The 24,168-nt window shown below is 53.0% G+C and overlaps 8 protein-coding genes across 8 annotated transcripts; 6 read left to right on the top strand and 2 right to left on the bottom strand.

The window, feature by feature from the left end:
- Positions 1–6,155: 6,155 nt before the first annotated feature.
- On the bottom strand, positions 6,156–6,974 carry N7462_002556 (uncharacterized protein; the record flags this gene model as incomplete). The annotated part of the gene is made up of 2 exons (XM_057074282.1): positions 6,156–6,664; positions 6,746–6,974. The coding sequence occupies 2 exons, from the start codon at positions 6,972–6,974 to the stop codon at positions 6,156–6,158; spliced, it is 738 nt and encodes a 245-aa protein (XP_056937923.1).
- Positions 6,975–8,166: 1,192 nt separating this feature from the next.
- On the top strand, positions 8,167–9,240 carry zrfB (low-affinity Zn(2+) transporter ZRT2; the record flags this gene model as incomplete). Its single annotated transcript, XM_057074281.1, has 1 exon — positions 8,167–9,240. One exon carries the CDS (start codon positions 8,167–8,169, stop codon positions 9,238–9,240), a length of 1,074 nt encoding a protein of 357 aa, XP_056937922.1.
- Positions 9,241–9,965: 725 nt separating this feature from the next.
- N7462_002554 (Glycerophosphoinositol permease 1) lies at positions 9,966–11,836 on the top strand (the record flags this gene model as incomplete). The annotated part of the gene is made up of 6 exons (XM_057074280.1): positions 9,966–10,127; positions 10,206–10,255; positions 10,320–10,436; positions 10,500–10,651; positions 10,715–11,083; positions 11,157–11,836. The coding sequence occupies 6 exons, from the start codon at positions 9,966–9,968 to the stop codon at positions 11,834–11,836; spliced, it is 1,530 nt and encodes a 509-aa protein (XP_056937921.1).
- Positions 11,837–12,357: 521 nt separating this feature from the next.
- fkbp3 (peptidylprolyl isomerase family protein FPR2) lies at positions 12,358–13,096 on the top strand (the record flags this gene model as incomplete). Its single annotated transcript, XM_057074279.1, has 2 exons — positions 12,358–12,584; positions 12,928–13,096. The coding sequence occupies 2 exons, from the start codon at positions 12,358–12,360 to the stop codon at positions 13,094–13,096; spliced, it is 396 nt and encodes a 131-aa protein (XP_056937920.1).
- A 387-nt stretch (positions 13,097–13,483) lies between these two features.
- N7462_002552 (cytochrome b5-like heme/steroid binding domain-containing protein) lies at positions 13,484–14,571 on the bottom strand (the record flags this gene model as incomplete). Its single annotated transcript, XM_057074278.1, has 2 exons — positions 13,484–14,089; positions 14,152–14,571. 2 exons carry the CDS (start codon positions 14,569–14,571, stop codon positions 13,484–13,486), a joined length of 1,026 nt encoding a protein of 341 aa, XP_056937919.1.
- A 638-nt stretch (positions 14,572–15,209) lies between these two features.
- Positions 15,210–16,613, top strand: N7462_002551 (PP2C family serine/threonine-protein phosphatase; the record flags this gene model as incomplete). Its single annotated transcript, XM_057074277.1, has 5 exons — positions 15,210–15,275; positions 15,344–15,453; positions 15,516–15,810; positions 15,993–16,095; positions 16,216–16,613. 5 exons carry the CDS (start codon positions 15,210–15,212, stop codon positions 16,611–16,613), a joined length of 972 nt encoding a protein of 323 aa, XP_056937918.1.
- A 2,505-nt stretch (positions 16,614–19,118) lies between these two features.
- On the top strand, positions 19,119–20,072 carry N7462_002550 (acetamidase/formamidase family protein; the record flags this gene model as incomplete). The annotated part of the gene is made up of 1 exon (XM_057074276.1): positions 19,119–20,072. One exon carries the CDS (start codon positions 19,119–19,121, stop codon positions 20,070–20,072), a length of 954 nt encoding a protein of 317 aa, XP_056937917.1.
- A 642-nt stretch (positions 20,073–20,714) lies between these two features.
- N7462_002549 (ATP-dependent helicase) lies at positions 20,715–23,893 on the top strand (the record flags this gene model as incomplete). The annotated part of the gene is made up of 2 exons (XM_057074275.1): positions 20,715–21,083; positions 21,212–23,893. 2 exons carry the CDS (start codon positions 20,715–20,717, stop codon positions 23,891–23,893), a joined length of 3,051 nt encoding a protein of 1,016 aa, XP_056937916.1.
- Between the last annotated feature and the right edge of the window lie 275 nt (positions 23,894–24,168).

The raw sequence follows: 24,168 nt of genomic DNA, 5'->3' as shown, positions 1-24,168 counted from the left end.
AAATAGTACTGTCAAGAGGGGAAACGAAAATGAAGGAGAAAAAAAAAGTCAAAAGAGGGCAAAGAATTCCCTGCTTCTCATCCACTTCCCATGTAGATTGCCCGCCCGGTCTCTTGAAAGAGTAGTTGGGGCTCTCGGAGTCTCGGAGCTCCCTCTCAGTCGGGCGCGCGTCCCTAGCGCTGTGGTGGAGTTGGGGACCCGTCTCGAACGAGCCGGATCAAATCGGGCCCTTCCCTTCTTCTGGGGTTTCTGAGAAGCCCGCGGCGATCCTGGGGGAAGGAATCAACCCAGGAGACCTCAGAGAGAGGGGGAGAGGGAAAGAGAGAGATAAGGCGGTGATAGCAGGGCGTAATTAGGATAGTTTGATAGTTTGATCGTTGATTCCAAGATCGAATCACAGAGAATCGTCAAGCCGGAAAGCGGAAACCAGGTCGAAAGCGCGAGGGGTCATGTCATATCCATATGCCAAGGGCAAGCCTCCCAGGTCGTGGGTGCCAGGCGGCACCAGGGTCATCACGGTCATTGGGAATGGGCGAGTTTATTTCGGCAGAGGAGGCAGCGGGCCCTTGGGAGGGGGTCCCGGGCAGGGAGGGAACTGAGAACCGACGGAAGGCATCTTGGAAGTTGTGATGGATGGAGAACCGGACTTGGTTTCGTAGAGTTGACGTGAAGGTGGTAAGGCGAGTAGTAGGTGTGAATGGATGGGGTGTATAGATGTATGGATGGGAGGTGGAAGGTGATAGTAGATAGATAGGCAGGATGATAGTAGAGTGTACACAGAGAGAATCCTTAGAGAAGTAGGTTCGGCACACGCGATGAGAAATGAGATTTGAGAAGAAACGAAGGGAGGACGCACGCTCTTATACCATGCATCCCCAACCTAGACGGAGCCAACTAAATTACGGTACGTTAGTGTCCCCTCACCCCCCCTCCCCATCGAGCATCCCTGCCATGAACAGGAGGCTGAGTCTCCACCTGATCTGACGTAGGAATTTATTACGATGGGCTGGCAGGATGAATAATGCAGCCCCAACGGGAAATCCAATGGAAATTTCCCTAGTTTTTCTAGAAGCTCCCCACCTGAATTCCCGTGTGGCGTTTTCGGTCTCTGGTGAACCACTAGTGGATTAAGGGGGGATTTTAAGGGGAATTTAGGGATTATCGGGGTTTATTGATTATATTACTATGATAGCTAACTAATGAGAATAATGCTGACTATTCGCTTTTACTTATCGACTCCAGTGGGCAATCAATATTAGAGATGATGATTCCAAATACTGGAAGTATCACTCCTCGCGCTGACAGAAGACGCTGACAAGCAGAAGTCCTCGATAACCAATCTTCCCTTTTTTGTCACCATCAATGCGATCTCTCTCTCTCTTTCTCTTTCTCTTTTTTTTCATTTTTTTTCTTTCTTCCTGATTTCCCACTCTCTCTGTGTGTTGGATCCGGTCTTGTCACTGGTTTCACGGCGTTCGCCAAATATGCGTGAAACCACGCGAGGTGACCACTGGGAACGGGCAATCTCCCGTGGGCCCACCAGGGGCTCCATCGGGACGGTTGATGCGGTGAGGCAGAGAAAAAAAAGATAGAAAAAAAAAAGAAAAAAAAAAAAAAAAAGCTGCTGGAGCGCTTTATGCTTCTCTTGTTTTATTTGGGATTGCTCACCCCGGTCACTCAGCTGTACAACCCCGGTTGGTCAACGTCCGTGTCCAGAGTGTATCGACACTGATGATTGATCGTCTCAAAGAACTTGAGGGCCCAAGCACCACAAAACCAACAGCCTGGGAACTTCCCTTCCATGAATCAAGCGGCCCAAACGCCCACGACAGCCCCCAGCTAGGGTCCAATCGGTTGGGATTGAGGCCAGCGTACTACACGTGGATGTCGATCAAAGCGAGCCAATCCCCCGGCGAATTAGGGCCAGGTTTGGGTCGATTCGTATCGCCCGGGAATTTCTCCGTTTTCTAGTTGCTTTTGTGACCTATGTCCAGATACACACCGTAGTTCGTAGTCCGTACAGAGTAGATACTTTGCTTCTTTTCATTCCATCGGGTTTTCATTCCTTGCCTTTCCATGGCCAAGGTTCGCGAAGGAAAAGATAAGCTGTTTCGTGAGGCAGGGGGCTCTTTCAGCTGCTCTGATTCGCCTATTTTCTCCAGGTTGAACTCTTGGTCCTGAAGAAGGGCAGGGGGGTCACATAATGTGACACGTCAATCTGTAAAACGTTTTCTTTTTTTTTCCCTGAAATAACGGTCCCGGGGAAGTGGGTGAGGTCACGGTGTCTCACTTGGGCAGGGGAAAGGGAATTTTTTGCTTATTTGTTTCTAAGAAAAAAGGACTATAACTAACTCAAAACCAATCACCGGATTTGGTGTTGTTTGGTACGGCCGTCCCGCGTAGTACTAATAAAAGAACGGGAAACAAAAATCAAAATAACCATGCTCGGTCAAACATAGGATCCAGGGTGGACAGTGTTCCCTGAATACCATCGGGAACCATGGTTCACACCCGTTTGTGCCAACGAATAATCGGTGGTAGGGTTCAGGGACCTGTTCAACCCGGGACGGATTGCCTGGAGGAATCTCGTCGGACTAATCGCTCGGGTACAAGGAATCGAAATCCAAAGCATGGAGGAGATACGTAGCCTTGATAGTACGAAAGGAGTATAGAGGACACTTTTTCTTTATTGTCTTCCACCTGTCTGACTAGGGTAGAGTAGTGGGAAGCCCTAGCTCACTCGTAAACCGGTAAACCCAAATTTGAGTCGCGAAAGCCCGCTGGTGGAGAACACAGCCGAGTTACCTCCGCCCTGGTGTGGCTGAGGGCTGAGGACCGGTTCGATGGGTTTCGGATCATCTCACATCTGACACCCGCGGGACACCTGCAGGAGTATGAGCCAGCAGAAGGCGCAAATGACATCTGCCTGCTGCCGCCCCTGTCCCGTCTATTGCTCGATCGCTATCTCTGCAGGACGGTCCAATTAAAGTAGTGGTACAAGCGAACTGTGCATTGCACATCCTCATTTGGGAGCCTGCACGTTCGGACGGAAGGGGGGGGGATGCGCAATTCACATGCGCGGGTGTGCCTGTACCTGGGTCTATGCCTCGAGTGGGGTTGGAGGGGGAAAAAAGGGCCAAAGGGGACAAGACATCATAATTTGCCCCTCATGCAGAGCGACCGACAGGGATCTACAGAGTACATGTGTACAGAGAGGAAGGGGACAAGATCGTTCGTCAGAGTCAGCCTGTCCAGCATGGATCGCGCACATCAGATGTTTCATGGTTGGGAGATCGTCTGGGATCCGAGGCTATGGTGCCCGTGTGGCGTCCATTGCGTGCTCGACCTCCACGCACTTACTTTACGGATTAGAAGGGGCACACTATACCTCCACCAGGGTGACGCTATCTTCCTATCTCCGGATAGGTAGGACTGGGACTGGGTCGAGGATACGTCGGATATATGCACCGTCCAACGGGGCGGAGATGACGATGCAAGTTGTCGGCGCTAATAGACGAAATACGGAGTACGAAGAACAAGAATATTAATATGAAATCATGTAGGTCAGTTACTGATACCTACTAGTTACTCCGTACTACTGCTAGGTCATTGCTTCTCCAAATTGGAGACGTCACCCTCTGATCCTCCGGCAGGCCCCGGAAGTTCCAAGTTTTTGGCCCTCAGGAACGGCTGCACCGGAAACGTCTTTAGGAAACACTTAGGAAATTATGTGCGTTGACATTGGTCAGCGGGAAGGCAGAGAACCGAGCGAGTGGTAAATCACCCCCGAAAGAAAGAAATATAAATAAATAAAAAACCAAGGAGCGCATGACCACAGCCCTATGCGGTAACACGGTGGCATTGGCCTTGTCCGTGCGACCGGGATTTGGGGGAAACCCAGGATAGTTAAGAAGGTAAGGTTAGAAAGTTAGAAGGGAAGGAAAGACAGGAAAGGCGTGGGGAGTGGAGATGGACTGCCTGGCGGTTCCTGGTCGATGCCTGTTCCTGGCAGGTTCGCGGCTCAAGCGGTTCCCATCACCCCAACCAGCGCAGGCTAGAGTGGAGCGAGAATACAGTAGAGCGGGAGTAGAGCGGGAGAAGAGCGTAGCAGTGGCGAACAAGAAAGGACGAAGACACCGAACAAGAAAAAAAAATCAAAACTTTGACACGCTAAAAGGGGCCACTAACTTCAATAAACATGTCGAAAGTGGACTAGAGCGGGATGCCAGGTCCGCTCAATGATGGGGTGCATCATCCGCCGTTCTGCACCGTTGGAACACCAGTGTGGAGGCCTCGGGTAACAGGAGTGGATGTGAGATGTCGCCGTGGTTTTTTTTCTTTCTTGGGTCGCGTATGGAGCACGAAACACTGGAGAAGGATTTTCTTGGGTGCCTGCTAGCATGGTACCAAATTGAGGATGGAGCAAGAGGAGCAGGATGGAGAAGATGGGGAACGCGCAAGGGCGTTCTCCAGTCATCGGACGAGGATAATTGGCCGCCTAGATAAACTCCCAAGTGGATGCAGGATCCAGGATTTCGAGAGCGAGTTGCCAGTTTGGTGGATGAGGTGGTTTGGTTCGGGTGTCGGCTCGTCACACGTGGCAAAAAAAGACTTAATTGTTTCCGATATTTATTGATGTTATCACGATCAGGATCATTGTGGGTTGTGGCTCATGGTTCCAAGGTTCACCGCTCCTCTAGTGATTCAAGCAATAACGGTATGGAGTAATGATTCCATACACAGAGCGGAAATGATCGCACGTATGATCCTGTCTCGCTGTTGAGATCACGCATCCTGATTCGCTGGTCTGCATTCTGGAGATCATCATGATATGGACTGCTTTCTAGCCTGTAGTAGGTATAGTTGGGAGTATAGTGTGCCTCCCCGTCTCTCCGATCGATACTGGGTTGTACGCAATGCCCGGGCCAATTCGTCAGCTTATCTGGCAATCTCCGACTGGCCGGGAAAGAACTCCCTAGTTTCTCAGCATCCCAGTCAATGGGGTCTTGATGAGAAATCAGAACGAACCGAAAAGTGATACCCAGAATGCCAATAAAACCAGAAGGAAGCAAACGGAAAGTGTCGACCGTGGAGGTCACGGGACAGTGGAGGACGCGGGCTGTTTCATGTTCCCACCCTTTCCAGCTCCACTGCGGCAAACCCAGCCTTCGGTGCGATCTTCTGGAAGCTCCGGGGCCGAGGTTCTGAAGAAATTGAACTGAAAAAAAAGGAAACCTGGGCTGAGGTCAACTACTGCGGTTAGGCCAGTCAACGGGGATGGCCGACCCGTGGAAAATGGTTGAGGTGGTCGGGAAAGTTATCACAACGGGGCCCAGCCAAAGAAAGCCTGGTTTGGGAGTACGGTTTCATTTTGTTTTGGCTAGCTCCTAGTAGTGTGTACGTAGTATGTACTCTCCTATATTCTGAACGCAACCGAAACCGTGGAATTCTGGGAACGACAGTTCTCCGATGCCTATTTCGGGTATGGATCCTAAGGATGACAGGCATACAGACATTTCGGGTGTGCATTGGATCAGCCATAGCGCAAGCAGCTAAAAATCCCTCGTCGCACAGCCGATTGCAAGTCTAACCCTGACAAATTTCGGCACGCTAAGCGACTTACAAGGGTGTTGGACTAAGCTGAAAAGTAAACCAAAATGGTCGTTTGTCCAAATCCAACCCTCCTCGAGAAACCATCCTCGGAGAGGACGGCAGTCTGTAATGAGCCAATTAGTTGCACCGTAATAGCGCATTGTAGCGGTGCATTGATTGATGGATGTGGAAGTGACATGGGTGGGCGAGAGAAAGGAAGAGAGTCGGGCGCAGCCACGTTCAAGCCTTTCCCGTCCCAATATTCTGCACATCAGGGGGATGTTGGTCGCTCCCATTGGTGTCAGTCGGGTGGCACATCGTAGGTGCAGAAGCCCTGCAACTGCAATTTAGAGCAGGTCACATCGAGAGCGCCGACAGATTAAGCCGCCGTGGCTCCCCACTCTCTGACCCTTGGATGCAGAGCTTATTCGTGCAGAATGCAAACTGCAGAAAATCGTCGTTTATCTTCGGCCCCCAATAGTCCGTGACCGTGTGTTAACCTGTAGTTTCAGATCTTTTGCTGAAGGACCAAAATGGAAGGTCATCAAAACACATCGGCATCTTTAATCCTCATCTAGGCCGGTCGCAGCCTGAGTTGAGATCCATTCCTCCATCAACGGCTGCTTAGGTTCCATTGCTGCAACATTGGCCCGGGTTCGGTCGCCCTTGCGAGTAATGAGAAGGCAAAGAACCCAACTACAGATATTGAAGCTTTCGTAATCCGTGTGAAAGCCCATCTTTTTCTCGTCATTTGTACCCTCGGCCTCCGCTCGGTCTGCTTGCAATGCCTTCCGTCGTTGTCGCGACGACTCGACTCCTTCCGAGGTATCACGGCCCTCGTTCGCTTCAGGAACGTTGTGCAAGCTGACCTCGTGCTCGCTGTCACTCTCAATGATAATCTCGGTATCGGTAGGGTTAACGGGATTTGCTGATTCGGCCGCGGTGTTTGTCTCCTCTCGAGCATTTTCGCTGGAGTCTTTCTGCGTATTCGATTGTTTGAAGGTCTTGTTACGCGTGAGGAGTGAATGTCGGGTTCGCGATTCCCGGAGGAAGATGGCTACCTCGAACTCATCTATTCCGTACACCGTGACTTTAGCACCGCTCCATTCGCCGTCGTCCAGTAGACCAAGTCATTCAGCATGAACAACCCTACCTTCTGCAATCACATCCTTGACAGGCTTGCCCTTCTTGCGAGCCCACAATCGTTCATTCTCCTCGCGGAGTTTGGGTAGCACTAATGGTCGAATCGCGGCGAACACGCGGGACAGGACAGGATCACGAGGGTCTAAGAGCCACCGGGCATTTGATGGGTTGTCGAGGTAGATACGGCACTCGATTACTGAGTATTTGCTGATGCGCAGATAGCGCCGAATCGGGGCCATGTTGAGAGGTTGTTGGGTAGCGCAGGCGAGCAAGAAGGTCCAAGTCGTTGGTGGAGAGAGCAGGAAGATGAGCTCATCCAATCCGCGCCAAGCTTCGCCCGCAGATCTTGTGATTGGCGAGGACCTCCATCATCCTGGACCCTGGGGAAATCTTCGTTCTCACATCACCAACTTCCGCAGACCATGTCTTCTATCATCCCGCCACGCTCATCGTCTCGCTGTCACTTCCGGTGCCACATCTATACTCGTGTACTCGAGCAACGGAAAAGAGCATCGAGTTGAGTCCACGTGACCGGGACCAACCAATGCAAGCGGAAAACGCTGACCGTCCCCAAGGTCCTCACCTCACCCCTCGGGTAACAAGTACCCGATACTTTCTTCCCAGCCACAATTATTATTAGTTTGGAAGTACCCGCTACCTATCGCGGCACCGGCGCACACTCCGACTTGACGTCTTCGAAGCCAACAAGGTCCCCATGGATCCCACTCTGTTCCACCCGCTGGACAGTCCGGCTACAATTCCCGCAGATTTTGATTCTGGCATGGAATTCGAGTCCCTCTCTTGTGATCTCGCTCATCCCAGACCGCGTTCCATCTTCCACTCTTTATTGTGTCGACTCTATCGGCTCTCAAGGTACTCACTCACACCGGGACTAGTCGCATTCGGAAAATCTAGAATATTGCCGTCCTCCTTCTCTCTTGCGTGAAACGGAGTAGTCCTCACCGAATGCCACATCGTGCGTCGCCAAGAGCCTGAACGAGCATCTGTTCGTACTCTTTCCTGCATCGCAACTGCACGAATTACTGGAGCCACACGGTCGTTAGGGTTCGATCTCGACAGGCCAACCTGGTCGGCTCCCCGCCGGCGATTGGACCGTTTCACCTATACTCGAGGACCTTGGGGGTGACAGCTAGCGCAGCAAAGAGCCCACATAAAAAACCGCTCGTCTGTTGTCATCGTGGAAACCCCGCCAAACGTCAAAACCCTGCCAGATCGCCATCCTGCTATTCTTTCTCTCCCAAGGTGCTCACGATTCACCCAGTCTGATTGATCCGTTGACGCCGACTCTGTCGATCCGTCACTGATACTGAGAGATCCATTCGTGGATTTTGACGATAGTCCACTTCCTTAATTCCCCGCTGTGCTCGATTTGTGACGTGCAGCAAAACACTCCTGTTCTCCTCACCCATTATGGAGATCGAGCCGCTTACCGCGCTCCTGAAGCGCGAGACAGACGCCTGTGCCACGGGTAACGATTACGATGGCCACATGGGTCTGCGTATCTCGTCTATCTTTGTCATCATGGTCGGGTCACTGTTTGGAGCCCTCTTTCCTGTATTCGCTCGACGCTTTAGTGGGAAAGGCGGTTTCCCACAATGGGCCTTCTTCATCGCCAAATATTTTGGATCGGGTGTCATTATCGCGACTGCCTTCATTCACCTGCTGGCGCCGGCCGAAGAGGCTCTCACGAACTCGTGTTTGACGGGTCCAATCACCGAATACAGCTGGGTTGAGGGCATCATTTTGATGACCATTGTCCTTCTGTTCTTCGTCGAGCTGATGGTCATGCGCTTCTCCCGCTTCGGAGGGAGCCACTCTCACGGCGACGAGGAGGACCACTCCCACTCCCACAGCGACACCGCCGAGCCCATGGTTCAGCAAGTGAGCCACAGCAAAAGTCACCACATGCCCGGTGAGGATCACCTCGGTCACTCCCGCGAGCATCACGACACCGATGACGCTGAAAAAGAGGACATCACATCTGTCGAAGACTATGCCGCTCAGCTGACCTCCATCTTTATTCTTGAGTTCGGTATCATCTTCCATTCAGTCTTCATTGGCCTCACGCTGGCGGTATCAGGTTCCGAGTTCACCACCCTATACATCGTCCTAGTTTTCCATCAGACCTTCGAGGGCCTGGGTTTGGGTTCCCGACTTGCCTTGCTTCCCTGGCCCAAATCCAAGCGCCACACACCGTACCTTCTCGGACTTGCCTTTGGTATCTCGACTCCCATCGCCATTGCCATTGGACTGGGCGTCCGCCAGAGCTATCCGCCTGAGGGGCGCACGACGCTGATCGTCAACGGTGTTTTTGATTCCATCTCCGCCGGTATTCTCATTTACACTGCGCTAGTAGAGCTCATGGCTCACGAGTTTATGTTCAGCCACTCGATGCGCAAAGCTCCGATCCGGGAGGTGTTGGCCGCTTTCATCCTGTTGTGCATGGGCGCCGCCCTCATGGCTCTTCTCGGGAAATGGGCATAGATACCTTTGTTTCAGTTCTGAGCCCTCTCCCTCTTCTTTTTCTTCCTATTTCTTCTCTCTGTTCATGAATTTTTGCTGTGCAAAAGTGGGGGTTCTATACTGTTTGATGTATCCCTGGTCATATGAACATGCATTGATACCCGCAGGGCAACCTGGCTTGCCTCAGCGCAGGCGTACATAATTAGCGTTGATTTTTTCTAAAAGCTGGCGTTTTTTCCCGTCACCGGATCTCAGACATTTTGAGGTCATGTCATGGATGCAGGATACTGTTATTAGATCTACAATCAAATCCATGCCAACTACATCTTATTGTTCCAAATAGAAGATAACATCTTCCACATGTACGCTCCCCTTGCGTGTTAACGAAACTCCATCACGCAGCCCTAGGACCCACCCCCACATTCCGCCATTCTCGAAGCAGACAGAACGTGGTTGACAGCTGGAATGTACAACTTGCCCGAACCGGGCAGCGCTCATGCCTTGCAATCCTCAATTGCATCAATCTGGGTTATTGGCGTCGTGGCAGAGCTTAGCTTTCCTCCGCTCATCCTATTTTCATAGGGCTGGCGTGTTCCTACGGTTTTGATCCCGTGCTCACACGGTTGTACTACCTCGCACATGGTACCTTGCCCGATTGAAATCCTCCGCTTGCTTTTCCACAGTCTTTTTGTACACACATCTCAGCCATCTCTCAGAGACCCCGTATTGGGCGCAAGAACAGCAAAATGACTACAGAGCCGTCGTTGGCTCTCGATCCAGAGACAGAGGTTTCTAAAGCCGAGGGCCACGATTCTGCCAGCGCTCTTGATTCCGGCCCCAACTCCAATTCTGACCCCTCACGCGAGGTCTCCAAGGAAAAACAGAGTCTATCGAATCTGTTTACGATTGTGGGTTTCTTTCCAGCGAATTGATACCAATTTTACATCCGGAGAAGATTACTAACTAACAGAATTTCGTATTTATAGTTCGCCAGTGGCTTTGCCCTTATCAGCGATGGATACCAGAACAATCTCATGTCGGTGTTTTCTTCCCCTCAACCCTAGAGGATATGAGCCCTAACTTACGCCCCTTGAATGTAGGACCATGACCAATGTTCTTCTCAAGAAGCAATACCCCAAGGAGTATACCTCCACCGTGAGCACGCGCGTGTCTAATGCGCTGTTGGTGGGCGAAGTCATTGGGCAGGTTGTTGTTGGGTAAGCACCTTCTCCCCAGAACTTGTAACTTTAAGTACTCCGGACTCTGATCATCTGGCCCAGTCTCACTTGCGACTACCTTGGTCGAAAATGGGCCATCGTATTTACGACACTGATGATCATTATCGGTGGCATCCTGGCCACTGCTTCTCATGGCGTTACGATTAATGGCATGTTCTGGATGATGACTGTAGCACGTGGCGTCGTTGGTTTTGGTAATTTCTTCCCACGTTTTTCCTGATATCAATTATGTCTCAAGTATTAACCCTCGCTTGTAGGCACCGGTGGGGAGTACCCAGCCTCGTCTACCTCAGCCTCCGAATCCGCGAACGAATTAACCCCTAAGCACCGTGGTCCGGCCTTCATCATGGTGACCAACTTCCCACTATCCTTTGGTGGCCCCTTTGCGGTATCCATTTTCTTGATTGTACTCATGGCCTGCCAACAATCGCACTATAGCACCGTATGGCGTGTGTGTTTTGGCATTGGCTGCATCTGGCCACTCTCAGTATTCTACTTCCGCATTCGCATGCTCAACTCAACACTTTATCGCCGTGGGGCAATCAAGAAGCATGTGCCCTATCTCCTTGTCATTCGATACTACTGGAAGGCGCTGATTGGCACCTGCGGTGCTTGGTTCCTGTACGGTAAGACTTTCATCACGCCCAAAATGATGATAGACAGTCTCTCAGTTCCTCCAGGCTAAATTGCTTTCACCAGACTTCGTTACGTTTCCAAATGGTGTCTTTTCAGGCACCATCATCTCATCAGTTGTCACTAACGGCACTATTCTTCAAACCGGAGAATGGCAGCTTCTGCTGGGAGCCATTGCGCTTCCCGGTGTCTTCCTCGGGGCTCTACTATGTGATCGTGTCGGCCGCAAGAATGTGATGATGATTGGATTCAGTGGATATCTCGTTTTCGGCCTGATAATTGGCTGCGCCTACTCCCGCATCACCAAGATCGTCCCGCTCTTTATCGTCTTTTACGGGCTCATGCAGAGCTCCGGCAATTTCGGGCCTGGGAACATTCTTGGTCTGATCTCGTCTGAGTCCTATGCTACCGGTGTCCGTGGTACTTGCTACGGTATCTCCGCCGCGGTAGGTAAAGCCGGCGCAGCCATCGGTACGCAGGCGTTCCAGCCGATTGAGAACAGGCTGGGGAAGAATTGGACATTCATCATTGCGGCCATTTGCGGCGTAGTCGGTATCACGGTGACCTATTTCTTTGTTCCTGATCTCTCAGGTGAGGATCTCCGGGTGCGCGATGAGCAGTTCCGAGCCTACTTGGTGTCGAATGGGTGGGACGGTGCTATGGGTGAAGACGATCTGAAAGCTCTTGCTGGTGATGGTGTTGCGCGTGTGGTTGCTAATGAAAGCACGCCTTTGAAGGACGGTTGAGGCTTTTTTTAGGCCTCTAACTGGTAAAATTTTGAAGGAGACCTTGATTCTGAGGCCACAGTTTTGAGGACTAGCTTTCGATTGCTAGTAGTTTCCCCTTGAATGGCTCTTGCTAGAAAACACTATACCCCAACTGGCTCTATGGCTCTATACTTACTTGAAAATGGGTGTTACTGATCGCGGGTTGCGACAGCAGTAGATTATTTCCTAAAATTTCCGTACGACTTAGCCTAAAATACGTACAATCGACCCTTCTATTAGCTCTATCCCATTGCCTCCAATGCTGATCCTTGTTGCTGTTACAAGCCCCACTTTGACGGGCCGCAACCACACGCCTCCGCACTCCACGTTGCGCTCTCCTCTCCTCCCCCTCCTCTCTCCAACTGCCACCATATCCTCATCTCCTCCTTTCCTCTTCTCCCAGATTTCGGCGTCCCAATTCCAATCGCCCTCGCGTCCTCCATTGACCTGACAACATACCAAATCTCTCCCCTCGCGACCACCCACCCAACCTCGCCACTATGCGTCTCACTACAATCCTCCTCTCCCTCGCTTCCCTCGCCTGCGCCGCTGAGCTCGGCATCGATGTCACACATGAGGTCGAGTGCACGCGTAAGACCCAGAATGGTGATTCTGTCCAGATGCACTACCGCGGCACCCTCCAGGCCGACGGCAAGGAGTTTGACTCCAGCTTCAAGCGCAACGTCCCGCTGAGCTTCAAGCTCGGCACTGGCCGCGTGATTAAGGGGTGAGTCGCGTTCCCTTCTTCGGGGTCTTATAGATCTTCGCGGCCGAGGTGTCTCGCTCCGGCTCCTTGACCAGGGCCCCTTGCCCCCAGGATTTAGCATGTTTCGCGCTGTTCTGCTTCTGGTCCTGGTTCTAGTGCCGGATGGGAGGGAGTATTACTCAAAGTCTTTGATTTTGAATGTTTAGAACGATTGGAGTTCGCTCTTCCCGCGCCAATCACACACACAGCATCCTCTCTCTCCTCCCTGGCTCTCTTTACCCTCTTCACCTCTCTATATTACCCCCCTCTCCTACACTCAAGACGATACTTTCAGCCTCGCTAACCGGCTTTCTGATCACTACAGATGGGACCAGGGTTTGCTAGACATGTGCATCGGCGAGAAGCGCACGCTTACAATCCCGCCCGAGTACGGCTACGGCGACCGCGCCGTGGGCCCGATTCCCGCTGGCTCGACTCTGGTGTTCGAGACAGAGCTGGTTGGCATTGAGGGTGTAGACAAGGACGAGCTGTGAGGGGGGATTACAATGGCCCAGGTAGTGCGTGGCTGCAAACATGTATACCTATCTGTGGAGCAGATCGTGTCCAGAAGAACGGCCGTCGCGAGCTGGAATGGATAGCTACCAGCCCCATTTACTCCAACCCTGAACGCAAGAAAATGAACCAAAAACAAGAAACAAGCGGCCAGTCTTGTTACGCTTGCATCATGTGGTCTTTGCTTCTCGGGGATAGAATGGCTGCTGCCCTTCTATTCGGGGTATCTGATCTAGCATGTATGCGGAATAAATCTATATAATATATTGTACATCGTTACATAGACGGCGTCCTCTGCCACCACCCCCGGGTCCAACGTGAAAATATGTGCAAAACATAGGAGGCCCTCTCTTCCCCCTTCCCTATCCTCAATCCATCGCATCCAAACTATCCCCCACAATGTCATTATCGCTGACCAAGATCCCCACCAAACACTCCCCCAGAATGCCCTCCCAATTCACCCACGGATGGACCTCCTGAAACAGCACGCCGGAGTCCTTCCCCGCGCCGCGCAGCAGCTCGCCCTTTCCGCCGGGGTGATACGGCGCGTACGGCTGGATATTGTACACGCGCCCCTGGTACGAGGTCCAAGCGTCACGGCCGCGGCGCCCGTTCTGCGTTTTCAGCATGGCCGGCGTCACGCGCAGCAGACCCGGCGGCAGGTCGCCGCGCAGCGTGTTGCGCGGGTCTGCGGCGCGCGCGGCCCAGTCCAGCGGCGAGAAGCCCGGGGCGAGGATGACTTTGCGCGACCCGGGCTTCTTGACGGGAGTTGGGGCGAGGGTGCTGCTGCTGAGGCCGGTGCTGGTGGGCGGTGCGCGGAGCGTCGCGGCGGCGGAAGGCGGGGGCCGGAGGGCAGTGATTGGGTTGGGGCGCGGAGGTGCGACACTGCTGGTGGGAGGGGGAGGCGGTTTGGCTGGGGGGTCTGGCGGGGGCGGGGGATTGGCGGAGGGGGCATAAGGGAGGGGGCGGCTGCGCTGCTGGGGGTTGTGGAGGATGAGGGGGGTTGTGGAGGTGTTGAGAGTGAGAGCGACGGTACAGGCGGCGCGGGTGCGGTGATGTTAGATGTCCCATTGGGACGGCCGAGGGGCCTCGTCTCGGTTGGTGCATGAGTTGTGGTCTGCTTCGTATATGGCTCTGTCGTTGCATCGGTGGTCTCGCCGCTGGAGCCGCCGCCTAGGTTCAAGACAGGAACAGCCAGGGCCGGTGGCGGTGCGTCGGATGCCGAGGCCTTGGGGGTAGTCTGGAGACCATCGTCGTCATCATGTGTATGTGGGGGAGTTGATATGCCTGCGTCATGTCTTGTCGCGGCGGGTTCGTCAGTGGGCGAACCTGGCGCGTCGGAACTGGAGTCCGGCTGGGTGGAGGACGTTATATCCGGGGTCTGGCTCTGAGGAGATTTGCGAGATAGAAAATAGCCAGCCGTCGCGGCGAGACTCCCCGTACCAAGCCAGCCCATAGTCGGACTGTGGGATAATTGTGAAGAGCTGGGGGAGGTTGGGAGAGGTTGAGAGAGGTGCAAGTGCCTGCCTCGACAACTTTCGTTGCAGATTCGCCCCAGGCTTCGGTGGTCCGTGCGTCCGATCGGGTGTTCGAGACCAGTACAGAAAATGGGCGAATCTACGAAGGGTCAGGTCTAGCTTCAATATCCGTTTAGTGTTTCGAAAATATAAGATGTGTGACGCTCTACAAGAAGATGCAATGTAGGCAACGTCGCACAGGAAACCGATCGAGTTTTGGGGTATCAACATATATTCCCATCTATCATCTATGGAACATCCCGAACCAAGCAAGATCCCTATCCCGGAGAGAAACCCTTGATTGGGCCCACGAGTCAATCTGCGCATAAGGACTCATTCTTGTTCCACTTTAAAAAAAGAAGGCGGTAAAGGGAAAAGAACCCCCCATAATTACGTGCTATGATTTTTCAAGTCGGTGCACAAGATAATCTACGCGAAAACTGTTCATGATGTCAGTACGCCATCACCGGCATATGGTCACGGTACAAGGCAAAAAGAACAAGGCCTCGAGGGATGCGAAAAACAACTTCCTCAGAAACCCAATATGGTCCTGGCCCATCGAGCTGTAAGGGACCAAATGTTCCGAAACACAATCATGTCTACGGACGATGCGGTGTTGCTTTTCGATGTCGGTGCTGGTCAAGTGAGTCTTCTCTTCATGCCCGTCCGAATTACGATAGCTCCAAGATAGATTAAAGCCTCCGAAACCAGGCACAAGGAAGCCGACCATCACAAGAAGACCGACACACGTTGATCCTGCCGGACCAGTTCCCTGCAAAAACCGACGACAAGCTGGCGTTCTTTGCGATCTATGACGGGCAGTAAGAGCGCCCCACGGCGAAGACCTGACTCTTTTTCGTTCTCGGCATTGACAATTGAGCAGTGGTTCCGGACTGGTCGCAGACCATGCCAGCCGCCACCTGCACTACCTGCTGGCACAGCGGCCGGAGATGCAACAGGGGGAATATGCGGCGGCCATGAAGGCGGCCCTGATAGAAGAGGATAGGCTGCTCCTGGAGAGTTTCAAGCATGAGTCTGCCGAACCTGCCATATCAGGGTCCACCGCGGCGATGTGCTTCATCAACCTCACCAAGGGCGAACTGGTGGTCTCCAATCTGGGCGACTCGCATGTCATCTTGGCCGAGCGTGACCCTCAAACAGAGTGTCCGTATCATATTGTATGTCAGTCCTGTTGATCACTTCCTACCCAAATAGGCAGGTAGTTGGGTGTTGGTTTTTTTTGTTGTTTATTTTTTCCCCCTTCGTTCCTTTCCCTTTTTTTGGTCGATTTCGTATTTCTTGGGAAAGAAAAAAAAATCCAAAAAACAAGGATGAAGGTTGTTGACACACCACACACTAGCGCCGATTGACACAGGCACATAAACCGGAGATGACCAGCGAACGCGAACGTATTGAGGAAGCTGGGGGAACGGTAGAAGTACGCAGCGGAGTGACTCGGCTTGGTGAGTTACCCTCAGATCCTACTCTCTCCGGTTATTGTAGCCTTGGACCAGACCATTTGCCTAGTCCAAGCTATTCAATCCCACTTTGCACAAAATTTGGAACTAACGGCAGATGCCGAGGGGGGGGGAGGGAGAGGAAAACAGGATCCCTGAACATGTCCCGCGCGCTGGGCGACCTTCAGTACAAGAACCCCGTCAACACCGTGGACGATGGCTCAATACCGCGGGCGCGCGCCTCGTCGTCATCACTGGGCCCGCGTGGAGACTTTCTGTCCAACGACCCGTATACCTCGCGGCGGACGCTGCAGGCCGACCGACGATACCTGTTGGTCATCACGTCAGATGGGGTCAGCGACCGCACCGATGATGCGGCCCTCATCCAGCACGTGATGAAACTGGCGATGCGGGGGATGCGGGCCAGCGACATTGCGCAAGAGGTAGCCTCCACCAGTTCTGGTCACTCGAAGAGTGACAATGCCTCCTGCATTGTTGCGATGCTGGACGGGCAACATTCGTGATGGGGAAGTGGGGCGATCGAAGCGAGAAAGGTGTTTGGCTGGGGAGAGGGCCAGGAAACGACCAGGCAATCGAGACAAGAGATCGGAGGGGAGGAAGATAGCAGACGAAGCGATAGCAGAAAGAGGAAGGAGGACATCGAGCGTGCCCAGACACCCTTGTATGTGCCATTGTGGCTGATGCGGGCTGGGATTGGGCTTCATGGTGCGTTAGGCAGAAGCAAAGACAAGTCGAATCCGAAGAAGTCAATCACGGACCAAGATCGATTCAGAGAGGGTCTGGAGGTTCCCGGGTCTCCGAGGAGGTGTGAAGAGACGTGTACCCCGTAGGCCCACGAGGGTTGAGCGTTGGCTCGATCGGAAACGAAAACGAGACGAAGGATTCGGAGTTCGTCGCACGGGCACAGACTCGGGCAAGTTGAGGCGAAAGGAGCCAAAGGGCCAGACGTGATGCTTGGCCCTCGGCCAGCGTTCTGTGTCTCTATCTCCGGTTCCTCACATTCTCTCTCTCTCTCTCTCTCCCTCTTGCTCTCCAGCCTCGTTTCTTCAGTCTGCCAAGACCAGGGACAAGGGTCCACACTCGACGGTTTTGTGTTATGCATGTCGGCTGAGTCCCGGTCGAGTCCACCGCGTTCCACGGCAGTTCGCTGGGGCTTACCAGAACAAGAAGGTGGTTGTCTGAAAGATCGTGCCCATCAGCTCGCAGGGGATGGATCCGGTTGGACGAGGAATTGGGGTTCAATAGAAAACAGAAACCATGTCGACGATGAATTCGTGGAAGTATAGGAGAAAGAGGAGGGTGGGGAGGAGAGAGGAGAGTATCGAATCCAGCAGATATCTTTGTTGAATTGTCCGATTGAGTTCATAGTTCGATGTACTGCCAAGTAACCACGCCGTGCATAGAGACCCAAGTAGGACTGCAGAGTACTGCAGAGTACTGCAGGATGACTGCTGCAGCAAAAAATTCCACCGTCCTATGAGCATCAGCATCTCTGGGTTTCGTCCTGAGAAAAAGTCTCGGGGAAGAAAGTTGAAGAATCCGGAGTAGACAGGAGTAGCATATAAAGTCGTTATAGTAGTCGATGAAGTCCAATTTGGAGTTCTGTATTCTCAGCAGTGACATCGGGCTACGTATCCCGGCATGGGAAAAAAATGAAAATGAAAATGAAAAAAAAACCCCCCAAAAAAACAGAGCAGCAACGAATCCACCAGGTCCAATCGGATTCCCGAGCTTGTCCTGCACATCATGCAATCCACGTTCTTTTATAGGAGGGAAAGCGTGAGAAGCCAACGTCGGAGATTTCGGGGCTGCTTTTTCATTGTTCGCGACTGCTGCCCCTCCTTCGGCCTCCCCGAGATCAACTTGCCCTTCCATTTTGTGGCCGTGACCGCGTTCAGTGTTTCAGCGTTTCAGCGTGCCCACTCGACTCGAGAATCACCCTGGGGTTCCACTTGAATGATGAATAGATGGATACAGATTGCCGATTCTTATCTAATTCGGGCGAGTCTATCGATTCTAACTATCGAGTCCATCTTCTATCCTCTATCTTCTATATAGTCAACGACAACATCAACGACAACATCACCGACAACCAACGACTATCTCGACGAGAATGTGGTGATTCGAACCCTAGGTGAATTATTCGCCAACCTCGTCGTCGATCTATCCCAATCGAGTTGCGGGAAACTCGAGATGTTGCTCCTTCCTCTTCCTCCAACGCCCCCGCTTGACAAGGTTATCTCCACCACGACCCGGGATCAGGGCTGGGCAGACCATCTGCTGGACAGAAGCCTCCGTACAGGCGGATAACAAGGTCGCTTCGCTCCGTCGGGGTGGACCCTTTTCGTGCCTTCTCCGCCAACCAGCGTCTGCAGGGCGTCTGTGCATTCCCGCTCTTGCGCTTTGCGCCGAACCCCAGAGGCTCCCAGACTCGACGTGCAAGAGCGGGCCCAATCGTCGTGAGGGCTCTCGAGACCTGTCATGCCAGTTTAGGCAGGCGATGAAATTGGGCTGCCAGGGTGGAGATCCCTGGACGAACAAGCAATGATGTTCTAAGATCCCGGGCCCTATCCACCTTCCCTAACGGTCCATCCTGCAGAGGATCTCGCTCGACGTGCCTGAATTAGGAGTGTGTTCCTTGGACAGAGTGAGAGTGAGTGAGAGAGAGAGATACAGCGAGAGAAAGAAGTATCATTCATCAAGGCGGACTATCCTGCTTGTTTCTTTTCTTGCCCTCCCCTCATCTTTCCCCTCACTTACCACTCTATCCATCGCTTTTTCGGTTGTTTCCCCAATTTTTTTTCCACTTCTCGACTCTCGCCACCGAGCCACCCCAGGCTATCAGTCAACGTCCGACCAGGAAAGAATTAGACAACCAACCACTCCCATACCCACGCCGGCATAGACCTAGGCCTACTACATCAATAGGACGAACCACAGAGAGGTCGATCGGTCTTTCTATGACTTTGACCAAGATTCATACGCCGAAAAGACCAGCCTCCGCCGCTATGGTGTCCGCGACCTGGGAGAACTTCCATGTGGGAAAAGAATGCGGCCATGTGAAATGGTCCCGAAAAATTCAACCCAAATTGACTGTGGCCTCCGGCGAGACCGTCTCATTCGATGCCATCGACAGTAGCAACGGCCAACTCCACCCCGGTTCCGACGCCTCAGCGATTAAATCCCTGGATCTCGGTATCGCCAATCCGGTCTTCGGTCCAATCTTCGTGCAAGATGCCCAGCCTGGCGACGTGCTCAAGGTCAGTGTGCTGAACCTCGAAGTCGCAGATTGGGGTTGGTCCGCCATCATTCCGGGCTTTGGCTTGTTGGCAGATGAGTTCACAGACCCGGAGATCAAGATCTGGTCTCTCGATCGGGAGAATGGCTACGCCCGATTTAAGGACATGCGGATTCCCCTTCGTCCCTTCCTGGGCTGCATGGGCCTGGCGCCCGCCAACGATGATGAGCTCTCCACTGTGCCGCCCACACATGCCGGCGGGAACATGGACTGCCGCGAGCTGAGCGTCGGCTCCACGGTCTACTTGCCCGTGCAAACTGCAGGTGCTCTTTTCAGTTGCGGTGATGGCCATGCCGCACAGGGCCAGGGCGAAGTCTGCGGTACCGCCATCGAGACCCCCATCCGAGCAACTCTCCGTTTCGAGCTCCTCAAGAACCAACCTTGGATGACGGCTCCCCAGTACCAAACCCCTCCACGGTCTCAAATACCAAATCCCCTCCCGGATCTGGGTACATACGGTGCCCTCGGTGTCTCCTCCGACCTTTTCCAGGCTGCCAAGACTGCCACTCGTAACCTTGTTCAATGGCTTGTCGTCACCAAGGGTCTTACGCGCAGCGAGGCCTACATTCTGGCTAGTGTCGCCGCAGACTTGCATATTGCCGAGATTGTCAACGTGCCCAACTACGAAGTCGCTATGAGTATCCCCTTGGGTATTTTTAGCTAAAACCCGCGTGAGACATATTGCTTTGTTCGATGGTGGATGGCGACTTGATTGAGTTATTCTTTTTTTTTCTTTATATATATAATTTTTTGATTTCTATTTTTTTCTGCAGGGTGCTTGATGTGATACCCCCGACATGCTGAATTGTTGTTTTTGCGTCTTTCCTACGATGTACATATTTACATATCTCGTCACTTAGCCTTGTTTCTCCTTTCTTGCACCGTGTATGGTAGTCATGAACATGTCCAACACAATGGCCTGGTGAATTCTAATATGTTCTCAGAAAGCATGGCTTTTGATTAATTATGTACTTGGCCTCGAACAGTGCCCCTATTTGACCTCTTCCCTGAGCGACTCACGGAATAGTAAGACGGACTCAAAAGTGAAGTAACCCCATGGGTCGCTACGTCTCAGATGGCAACAACCGATGTGCAAGAACCCATTCGACTTCAGTGGTACTGAAGTACATAGGTCGGTATAAGCCCCAATGATCGCCTCAAAAGTACAAGCCTTTCGGCCCCAAGATGTATACGCCTCAGCCCTGCAGCAACGTCACATGACACCGCGTTTCGGGGCGCGTCCCCCCACGGAACCCCATCCTGCTCGTCCCAATCCTCTCTAGCCTCCCAATGCCCTCAAAATGTCATGGATCCCATTCTTGATGGTCTGAATCCAGCCCAGCGTGAAGCGGTCACTTCCTCCGCGCCTATTCTTCAGGTGCTCGCGCCTCCGGGCTCCGGCAAAACCAAGACTCTGACCGCGCGCGTCGCATACCTGCTTTCCCATCATGGATACCTGCCGCAGGATGTCATCTGCTGCACGTTCACGATCAAGGCGAGCCGAGAGATGCGGGAGCGTCTGGCGAAGTTGATCGGATCGCGATTGGAGTCGAGGTTGATCCTGGGCACTTTTCATTCTATCTGCCGCAGGTACCTTGTCAAGTATGGGTATTTGATTGGTCTGCGGAAGGGATTTGGGATTGCAGATTCGGATGATACCAGGGCTATTCTGAGAGTGAGTGGGTTGTGTGAGGACAAGGCCTTTCTTTCACTTATGACTGGTTTGCTTTGTTACTTTCTTTCTTTTGCAGCAACTGGGGGCGCGTGGCCGGCATTTGCTAATAATACTTCCCATTGCGCCAGCGGATTACCAAACGATTAAATTCTACCATGGAACCCAAGACGGCCTTGGGAAAGATTTCTCGCAACAAGGCGCACGGTCTCTCTCCTGATGCTCTAGCTGAACGTGCGAAAGCCGACGAGGCGGAGCTCGTCGATATCTACCGCGCCTACGAAGCTGCCCTCGCCGCTGCGAATCTATTAGACTACGACGACCTGCTCCTGCGCTGCGGTGACCTCCTCCGAGAGCATCCAGAGTGCGTATCTAATGTGCAGACTGTCCTGGTTGACGAGTTCCAAGACACAAACATCATCCAGTACGAGCTGATGAATCTGTTCGCGGCACAACATCGGCGCATCACGATCGTCGGCGATCCGGACCAGAGTATCTACGGGTTTCGATCTGCGGAGATCCAGAATCTTCGCCGCATGCAGAAACGTTATTCAAATACTTCGGTCGTCCTTCTCGAGTCGAATTACCGCTCTTCAGGGTCAATCCTGAATTCCGCCCAGGATGTCATTGAACAGGATACTGCGCGGCCGGCGAAGGCGCTCCAGGCGACTCATTCTTTCGGCACTCTTCCTGTGTTAAGAAAATTACCCAATCCCAATGCGGAAGCGCTTTGGATGGTTCTCGAGATTAAACGTACTGTGGCGATGACGGGCGGTTTGCTGCGAATGTCGGATTTTGCGGTCTTGCTTCGATCAGCGTCTTTGTCGACGCGCATTGAAACGGCATTTGGGCGAGCTGGTATCCCGTATAAAATGGTTGGTGGTCGGAAATTCTTCGATCGGACTGAAGTTAAGATTCTTTTAAATTACCTCCGGGTCGTCAGTCACACGGAGCATTCAGATGCCCTACTGGGAATTATAAATGTGCCACCGCGCAGAATCGGAGATGAAACTATCAAACAGTTGACAAGTGGTGCGGAGAAGGCCGGGGTCCCACTGTGGACGTTCATCAAGGACGTCATACAGGGCCGACGATCGACCGAGAAGAAGTTACAGAAAGCCGCGGAGCAGGGCCTCTGTTCCCTCGTTAAGCTGATCGACACTTCCAAGCAGAAGTTGCAAGATTGCCACGATGCATCCGCCCCACGCGTGCTCCTGGAATACATTACCGAAAGTCTATCCTTCCAAGAGTATCTCATCAGAACCTATCCGCTGGACGAAGATGGTCGCTGGGCGAACGTTAAGGAACTGATGGGCCAGGCTAATGAATCCATACTATCTGGCGAGGAGGCAGATCAGGAACAAGACCTCCCGGAAATTGAAGGCGTCGAGCAGCAGCAGGTCCATTCTGGGGAAGAAGCGCTGTCGCGGTTTCTCGCAAACGTCGCCTTGGCTACAGAGGCACAAACCCAAGATGACGGCGAGCAAGCTTCTGAGAAAGTTACTATATCAACTATTCATGCTGCAAAAGGCTTGGAATGGCCTGTTGTCTTCATTCCTGCTGTCTATAATGGAAGTATTCCGCACTCGCGTGCAGAGGTCATCGACGAGGAGAGACGACTGCTCTATGTCGCAATGACCCGAGCACAAGCTCTGCTGTACTTGAGTCTCCCACTACGACAACCACGAATTGGCGAAGGGGAGGACTCGTCGACCACCCTGACGCCATTTCTTCCACAGAAGATTACGAAAACCCGCTTTCGTCTGAAAGGCCCTCAGCTGCATGAGAAAGTAGTATACGGCATTGCTGACATCCTGGGACGACCGCGGCCATCACCGGAGGACATGTGCAAAGACATTGCTACGCTTCCATCAATTCAGGATGACCGCTGGACATCGGAGGGCGAGGAGAGACGCGACGAGAACAATGAATGGAGCAGTAGACAAGGCCCCAATGACACAGCACAAGAGCTATACCCTAAACGACGACGTCTTGATGCCAATGGCCCAACATCAACGACTTACATATCAGCCGGCAATAATTGCCCTGGCAATTCCTCCAATTTCACTGCGCCCATATCCTTGTCGACTGGCTTCTTGTCAGCTCGTGATTACATCGCAGCCGCCCCGACAGCCAGCCAAGATCCCAACCCAGCATCTATATCGAAACCCAACTCCATTCCCGAACCTGGCCCAGCGAAAAAAGGCAAAAATTTCGCCGCCAGCCAAAAAGACGGTCTGACCCAAGTCAGCATATCGAACTTCTTCGGCGGCCCAGGATCCTCCCAGAAGAAAGAAGCCACGCCAACCAGCTGCCCGCCCCTCCAACCAGACCCCCAACGCAATCCTCCGCCTCCGAACCATCCTTCCTCTACCCAACACCCCAGGGCAGCCCCCGTACCCCCATCCCTTTCTTCCCATCGCCTCCAACCACGTCCCCTACATCCAACCCGCCCAGCCCTCGAGCCCAGCGAATCCAGCAGCTACACGTGGCTGGCGGCTCCGTCCCGGCCGACCGTCAAACCAGCCCGGATGTTCACGCCGCAGGCACCGAATACCAGTGTCACAGAGGGTGCGCGCGTGGCGGGACAGGGAACCTCCGGGTCAGGCGGGCAGCACGACAACCCAGAGAATGCGAGCACCGCCCGCGGTGTTCAATCTAAGGTGTTCCATACGACCACAATAGCGGCAATGCGCCAGCAGAGTGCGACGGCACCGGGGCGCCGCACACTTGGAATTCGACGGAGTATGAATGGGTGGGAAGCTCGGATGAAGCGGGAGAGCAATGGCGGAGGTGGTGGGCAAGTCCGCTGAGCGAGTGGGCGAGAGAAGCAAGTCGCCATCATCTACTTCTGTCCAGGGCTCGGGCTTCTCTTTTCTTATGCTCTTTGTGAAATAGAGAAGAAGCCGGGAGAAATAATGGAGTATAATACGCATAAACATATTACCTAAACGGGCAAAGCCATTGGTCCCCCCCCCCCCAAATCCGTCTTCTCTCTCCAGAATCTCTTTCCTTGGCCACGGAAATAGGGTCTCAATTGCCCTGCTAGAATGCTAGAATGCCCAATTGCTCGCCCCGTTGACGGGTG

The sequence above is a fragment of the Penicillium macrosclerotiorum genome (genome assembly GCF_028827735.1).
Source record: "Penicillium macrosclerotiorum strain IBT 26536 chromosome Unknown utg000002l_segment0_segment0, whole genome shotgun sequence".
Classification (NCBI taxonomy): domain Eukaryota; kingdom Fungi; phylum Ascomycota; class Eurotiomycetes; order Eurotiales; family Aspergillaceae; genus Penicillium; species Penicillium macrosclerotiorum.
The sequence above is the reverse complement of the archived record's forward strand: the minus strand, read 5'-3'. Positions and strand labels throughout refer to the sequence as shown.